This window comes from Tasmannia lanceolata, unplaced genomic scaffold, assembly GCF_043159265.1.
Source record: "Tasmannia lanceolata isolate RefF3 unplaced genomic scaffold, GAP_Taslan_0.1 ptg000013l, whole genome shotgun sequence".
Lineage (NCBI taxonomy): Eukaryota > Viridiplantae > Streptophyta > Magnoliopsida > Canellales > Winteraceae > Tasmannia > Tasmannia lanceolata.
In genome coordinates, this window is record NW_027518690.1 from 5,149,161 (window position 1) to 5,156,811 (window position 7,651).

Below are 7,651 nucleotides of genomic sequence, written 5' to 3' on the forward strand. Positions count from 1 at the left end.
TGAATTTTTTTTTGGGAGAGTGGGGTATTAAAAGTAAGATAGGGAGAGAATTTGAGAGAGGCAGGAGTGAGGAGATAGTGCAAAGTGGCTGAAAAACAGAACAAACAAAAAAACACTATTTTGTGTGGGAGTTTTTCTTTTCCCAGTTTTCCAACCCCTTCTCACCTCTCATCACTCTGCCCTCCCAATTCACTCTCCCACGCTCTTTGACACTCCCAACACTGGATAAACCAATATTCCATGGGAAAAAAATTCATGGCTGCCAAACAAAGCCTAAGAAACATAGTATCACTTTGCATTTGGAATCGAAATAAAGCGACCGAAACAAAGTTTTTATACGCTCATTCGGCTCATTGCCGTATCTCAAGTTCCGAAAGTTCTCTCTAATACAAAGACAATAATATATAAATAAAACATCCTAAACAGATATCAGCATTAAACTAAAACATGATAATTAAAGCTTAAGATCAAGTGACGTGGAAGATCAAAAGAGGCTCTCCAAAAATCCTTTCACTTCTTCCTCTTCTTTGGGGGCTGGAGGGCCTCTTCCTCTTCATCCTCATCTTCCTCTTCCTCCTCTTCATCTTCCTCTACCACTTCTTCCTTATCATCCCCGCCATCATCATCATCTTCATCATCATCATCATCATCCTCATCATCCTCATCATCATCATCTTCATCATCATCATGGCCATCGGCTTCTCCTTCCTCCTCCTCCTCTCCATTTTCTTCACCTCCTCCACCTACACCTCCACCGGGCGCTTTCTTGCCATTGTTGCTGTTAGTGTTGTTGTAACCTTCTCCATCCTCAGAAGATGGATCCTCTTCGCCTTCTCCAAAGCCTCCATCTCCATCATTGTCATTGTCATTGTCATTGTCATTGTCATCATCTTCTTCTCCATCAACTGGCTTGGGTTGCTTTTGATTCTCATCATTTCCTTTGCCTTCAAGTTTCCCGGTCAATAATAGTCCAAATGGGTCCTGAAACTATTTGAAAAGCAGTTCCATTGTTAGTGTTGAAGTAAAAATGATTAAATAACACCAACTCTAATAGCTTAAGCTTTTGGAGTAATAGGTTGGTTGTTTCACATGGTATCAGAGCGATTGCCTCGTGGCAGGTCCTGGGTTCAAAACCCAACAACTCCTTAATATTAAAAATCCGCGTGTACGGCCAACCCAAAGAAGAGGGGCCACATGTGAAGAGGAGTGTTGAAGTAAAAATGATTAAATAACACCAACTCTAATAGCTTAAGCTTTTGGAGTAATTGGTTGTTTTCATAGTTAGAATATTGTCTTTAGAGTAAAAAAAATCTGGAAAGTGCACTTCAAATTCTAGTTTGAAAGAAAAAAATTTCTAGAATGCAGAATGATAAGGTCTACTAAGAATTAGAGGTATCAATCCATGGTTAGAATCAAGCTATTGCCATGGAGTGGCACTGCTGAAAGCACAGGAAGTAATACTGGGATTCTTACAATGGATTTCCTTTACCTTGTCTTGTTCCATTCAAGAACATTGCTATCCCATTGCTGAAAATAGTGTAAGTACAAAATATCCAAGAAATACCAAGATCATAGATGTGTTTGATACTACCACAGTCGTAGAATAAAGAAAATTCAGTAAGACAAAAAAATGAGAGTTTATACCAATCCAATAATCCGAAACTCAATTATATGGGTAAATAAATTTACATGGGCCCCGTTAGTTTAGGATTTTGAGAACGAATTGCGAGTCCAAAACTGATTATTGGACTGAAATTTTACGTTTATTATTAAGCCCAATGATCAATTTGGGACTGGCAATTGGTTCGCAAAATCCAAAACAAACAGGGCCTAAAGGTTCATCAAGGAAAATATATTATCCATATTATATGCGCGCGGTTTGATTAGGGTCTAATTTGGGTCCGGTTGGGTTGAGCCTTTATTAAAAAATAATTTGGAATCAACCTCAACCCAACCCAATTTTATGTTTATGGTAAAGCCGTTGCACTAAAAACAAAGGGTTTGCAAACGGCTGAGCTTGTTTACCTTCTGTTTTTAATCTCAACGGTTCTTTGAATTTTGAAAGCCTATCTTTGGTGTAATGGATCTGTCGTGACAAAGGTTTAAACTAATTTTGGAAGCCAATACCTATACCATTTTCAAACAGTGTTCTAGCCAGACCCCCCCCCCCCCCCCCCCTTTTCTTTTCTTTTTAAAAAAAAGGAGATTTCATTAAATTGTGATGATTACAATTAACCCTAAAACAGTGCCTATATAGAGCACTTAGGAGTTAAGTACCTAAAAGGCTACCATTCGAAAAAAATAAAAAAAAAACATTACCTAAAAGGCTAAAACTAAAGAACACGCCCTCACCTACTGCATTCTAAGCTTAAAATCCATTTAACGTGGGGACATCCTACGCCATCAATATATATATATATATATATATATATATATATATATTGATGACGTAGGATGTCCCCACTCCCTTCGGGAGTAGGACTAGTCCCTACGGTTACACGCAACAACACACACCACGTGTATCAGGTAAGCATCATATACATATATACGTTACCTACACAGCCAATGCTCCAATCCAAACCATTTAACAAGGTGGGGTTCACCTTGTATAGATCACGGACCAAAAACTACACCACGACAATCATCCTACCCATCAAAACAATGTGCTTTTGCTTTTGGGACAGATATCCACACTGCTCACCTTGTTTACGCTTTTTAATTAACTTTTAAGGCCTGTTACAATATTCAAGATGCTATCCTATCAGCATCCAATCAGAAGCGTATATGAAATGCAATTATCAAAATATGGTAGTGCCGATATCAGCTGCCTTTGCTTATTGACATTGAAGCATTGCCTGCTTATTATGATTTCACTGACCGTTTTCAGAACACTAACCAGACAACTGGGAAATCTCTCCGATGTGGGTTATAGCAAATCCATGGCCAGGCCCACCAGATGTAGGTAGACGTGTACAGTGGAGATGAAACCCACTATATATGCTACTTATCGTGTACCCCACACTAAAATTATCTGGACCCCTCATCTAATTGGACAATCCTAGCAGCAAGATGGACTTGATCGGTTAAGTTAATTGTATCTCTACAGTCAGATCTCCGATCGGACGGTTTAGAATCTTTAGAGTGACCAGAACAGTGAGATTGATTTTTTTAGCTTCAACCAATCTACAGGTGGCCCACAAGATGAAGAAAATCAGATACATGGTCCCACTATCTCTACCACTGATTGGAAATCCTAGCTACCAGATACAATAATTCAACGGTTTAGAACTTGTGTCTCGGGTCTCTGATCAGACGGTTCAGATTGACCAGAAAATAGATTGATATTTCAGCATCGGCACATCGAGTGGTGGCCCACAAGATGATGATCTACATTTTCTTTTTCTTTTCTTTTTAAAGTTGATCTATCATTGTCACTTGAACAACGTTTGCAATTTTTTTTTATTCGTGAATGTCAAATCTAAAGAAAAGTCACTAAAACATGAAGCAAGATAACCATGAGACGAATATTCGAATATCTTCCTAATGTTAAGTTCCATAATCTTCAATTTAATTAAAAAAATCATACTTATCTCTTCTTATTGTAATTAAATAAGCACTCACTGCACAAGTTAGCGTCTAAATGGGATAAATGATAGGGGTGCAACTCGGGTCAGGTTCAACCCCAAAAACTGACGGGTTGGGTTGAGTTTGGGTCGGGTTCGAGTTCGAGTTCAGGTCAGGTTCAAGTTTAGGTTGAGTTTTCACAACCAGGGTAGAGTTCGCGTTGAGGACTTGGGCAACCAGACCCGCAACATTTTTTTTATCATTTCTTTTATAGTAAGCTTAAATACTCGGGTTGGGTCGGATTTGGGTCGGAAAAAAGGTTCCTCGGGTTGGTAGGGTTGAATCTCATCGGTTGGAACTTGGGTCGGGTCAGGTCCGGGTTGGGTAAATGGTTCCTCGGGTCAAGTTCCGGTTAGGTAAATGGTTAACCCGACCTAACCCAACCCGAGTTGCACCCCTAATAAATGGGAGGAGTTCACACTTTGTTTTATTTATTATTATTATTCGCAAATATCAAATCATCATATTAAATTAAAATATCTAAGAAAAAGTCACCAAAATATAATAAAGCAAGTCACATGAGGCGAATATTCGAATATCTTCCTATTCTTAAATTCAATAATCAGTAATTTAATTAAAAAACCAATCAGTAATTTAATTAAAAAATCATACTTGTTACTTGTTAGCCTCTGAAAAGACGAAAAAAATGCGAGAAATAGATAAAGTTATAGCTTTTCTTAGCTAACTACTAAAAAAAAGATAATACGACAAAAAGGTATGGAGCTTAATCTTGATTATACTGCACAATCAAATAATAAGTAATGATTAGATTCTTAATTAATAACGATTAATTTGACTTACTTGTGTTGGAAGCTGGGCTTTGACCAGGGCGCTAGTTAGCAACACACCTAGGGTTTTCCCTGCGCAGGTTAGCGAACCCTGATTACCTAATACCTGTACCGGAACCCGGTTAGTTTCCATCTGTACGGCCAAGATCTCGTTCCTTTGAACCTGAGAACATCGGAAACCAGACAGCCGTTAGATCTGTTTTTCTGAACCATGCTCGACCGTTAGATCTTCAATAAATCCGTTAGGATGAAGGGGTATAAGGGGGAAAAAACAAATTTTCTCTGCAAAAAGGTTGACAAAAATAAAAGAAAAAAAATATCGGAAAGCTTTTACCCGATCTTTTACGAAGAAGAGAAGTACAGAACTTATCGGGAAACATCGGCCGGAGAAAGATGGATTTGTACCGGAGAATGGAGAAAGATAGGCTTTTTATCCACGGAATCTTAAAATTCAACACAGAAAAATGGAAAAAATGAAGGAAAACTAGAAACAGAAACGATCTGAGGAGAGGAATCCCAAAATCGAGTGAGAAACAGCAAAAAATCCCAAATTTTCTTCAGAAACTCGAAAATCCTTCTAGAAACTGCAAAATCGAGTGATAAATACAATGAATCAAGCAAAAATCCCAAATTCTCGTCAGAAACTCGAAAATCCCTCGAGAAACAGCAAGATCGAGTGACAAATGCAATGAATCAAGCAAAAATTCCCAAATTCTCGTCAGAAACTCCAAAATCCTTCCAGAAATAGAAAATTCGAGTGAGAAATGCAACGAATCAAGCAAAAAATCACAAATTCTCGTGAGAAACTCGACAATTCTTCCTTAAACATAAAAATCGAGTGAGAAATGCAACGAATCAAGTAAAAAATCCCAAATTCTCTTCAGAAACTCGAAAATCCTTCGAAAACAGCAAAATCGGAGCAAAAACACACCTGGAATGAAGATCCAAACGAAGAACAAGAAGATCCGAGCTGAAAACTAGCAGATCCGACGATTTCCGGCACTAAAACGTGAAAAAACTCGCATCAGAAACTCCTTTCATCCTCCACCGTCCAAAGTGTGAGAGAAAAAAAAAGAGAGAGTTTAGTTGCAGGCTTTACTGAGAAAATTGCCCGTGATTTTCACGGATAGCCCACGGGCAGTTCGGGCAGCTTGGTCAGTCTTACAGAAATGCCATGCTTAAGCTGCCCGTAGAAATAGTGGAGACCGCAAATGGGGATTAACTTAAACCGGGGTTTGTTATGGGCCTTATGTCTATTTAAATATACTTTTAACATAAATAAGAGGATATGATTCGACTTCTAGGGCTGACCTGCGTCTTAACCATGGTTAGATTTTCCACCCACCGAAGATTTAAGGTTGGGTTAAGGGTCTACTGTTATCTTACTTGACCATGGTTAGATATTTCCACCTATCTTTTTATTCTCTAGAAGCTCAGACTCAGAGTCGCAATACTCAATAACTCGTTTTCTCCGCAGTTTCCTAGGTGAAATTGAAATTGCTTTTTATCGCCAAAATATCTTCAAGTCTGTCGCTTGTTCTGATCAAGGTTTTAAATTTCAGTTTCAAACCAAATTTCAATTTCGGTGAAAATCTAATAATTTTAGCTGAAAATTTTAAATTTAGGTTTCGATTTTTTATTCCGGATCCGTCAGAAATCCGAAATTTAGGTTGAAATTTCAACTTTTCGGACGAAAATTAAAGATGCAATTTGCAATGTGTGATGATATTTTCAACCCCCGGTAGTACTTGCACACCTCCCTTATAATGTGATTTGACATAAAGTTGCCCACTTTTCACATCAAATCAGGTTATGAGGTGGGTGTGCACGTAATGCAGGGAGGTGAAAATATCATCTCCCTTAGCAAAGTGTGATTGGGCAAAAAAATCCGCAGGATAAATTCGAGTTTAATACTGTATTAGTTCAAAGAAACGTAGTTAAAAAAATAGAAACAAAAAAAAAATCATCTAAAATTGTTATTCACAAAACATAGTGGGGTTAAAGTTGGAAAGTTCAACGAAACAACATATTTAATATGTCTAAAATGCAAACTTAGTGGGGTTAAAGTTGGAAAGTAGGACAAAGAAGCATATTTAATGTCTAAAACGCAAACTTTTCCCACAAAAGAACTTAGTTTTTTTTCACTACAAAATATTTAAACAATATTAAAACATGATTTAAAAAAAAAAAAAAAAAAAAAAAAAAACAAAAACAAACAACTAGAGTTTTGCTTACTTTGTTCTGAACACATCGAATCCCAGATTTGATAAATTTAATAGAAATTTTTTTCTTGGGATTTTTTTTCTTTCAACAGTTACAATCAAATGATATAGTGGAATATCATCATAAATTCAAGGTCCCTCTAAATAAAAATTGAATAGCGTTGGTCCTAGTTATCATTTTGTGCGTAAAAAACTAAAGTAGGAGATTTTAGAAATATTTTTCCTTTCCAAACTTCCCTTAACATGAATCTACTACTATATAGCTAGAGAAAAAATGAATTTCTTTTCTTTTTATCTAAGATTTACACATCAGCATTACTCTTTTACCATTAACCCCTTTGCTGATAGCTGACATCTATCTATATGAGAAATTATTTGAGAGTAAAATCGTAATCTACATACAAAAAGTACCGATACGGGTACCTGTCTATGACAATTACGGAAAAAACTACCAAGAAGAGGTAAAAACATATGACAATGACAAAAGAACTACTTTATATTACGCATGCAGGACACTTGCAAAATATTGATGGATTCCGGGCACCTGAAGAGGAACAACATTTATGGAAACCTCTATCGATTGGAGGGCTAGGATCAACCTATATCGATTGGAGGGCTAGAATCAACCTATGGAAATGACTTTACGGGCACAATCGATTGATGTTGTGTTCCACCACATTTACGGTTTGGATCAACCTATAACCCTCTATAGATCGGAGGGTTCGGATCAACCTATGAAAATTATTTTTGGGGCACAACCTATGTAAGCAGTGGCTCATCTAATGGACGGTTTGGATCATCCTATGGTACGGGCCATACCGTATATTTTAATAAACTGAGAAGTGCGATCATCAAAATACGGTGAGTAGTGCCATTATAAAATATGGTAGTTAGGACATTAGCACTATATATAATTTAAAACCATCATTGTTACTTAGATGTTCCCATGCGGGTCGGGTTCAACCTGAATTTGGGTTGGGTCGGGTCGGGTTAAGTTTTTGTGGCAAATCGGGTTGG

General features: G+C 37.3%; 1 protein-coding gene across 2 annotated transcripts; it reads right to left on the reverse strand.

Moving 5' to 3' along the window:
- Nucleotides 1-311: 311 nt before the first annotated feature.
- Nucleotides 312-5,661, reverse strand: LOC143889589 (uncharacterized). Of its 2 annotated transcripts, none has more exons than XM_077393855.1 (3): nt 5,344-5,661; nt 4,426-4,575; nt 312-981 (listed from the first exon to the last, which is right to left on the reverse strand). In XM_077393855.1, exons 2-3 carry the CDS (start codon nt 4,543-4,545, stop codon nt 511-513), a joined length of 591 nt encoding a protein of 196 aa, XP_077249970.1. In that variant the 5' UTR covers nt 4,546-4,575; nt 5,344-5,661; the 3' UTR covers nt 312-510. The 2 variants fall into 2 exon arrangements, with proteins under 2 accessions (XP_077249970.1, XP_077249969.1); XM_077393854.1 differs by having other exon boundaries at nt 312-987; nt 5,344-5,659.
- Nucleotides 5,662-7,651: the final 1,990 nt, after the last annotated feature.

What these genes read in the sequence shown, in the direction of transcription:
- LOC143889589 (XM_077393854.1), bottom strand. Translation starts at nt 4,545, where the DNA reads ATGGAAACTAACCGGGTTCCGGTACAGGTATTAGGTAATCAGGGTTCG. An exon ending in AAGCCCAGCTTCCAACACAA is followed by an intron (nt 988 to 4,425) that starts GTAAGTCAAATT and finishes CTTTTCAAATAG; the next exon opens with TTTCAGGACCCATTTGGACT.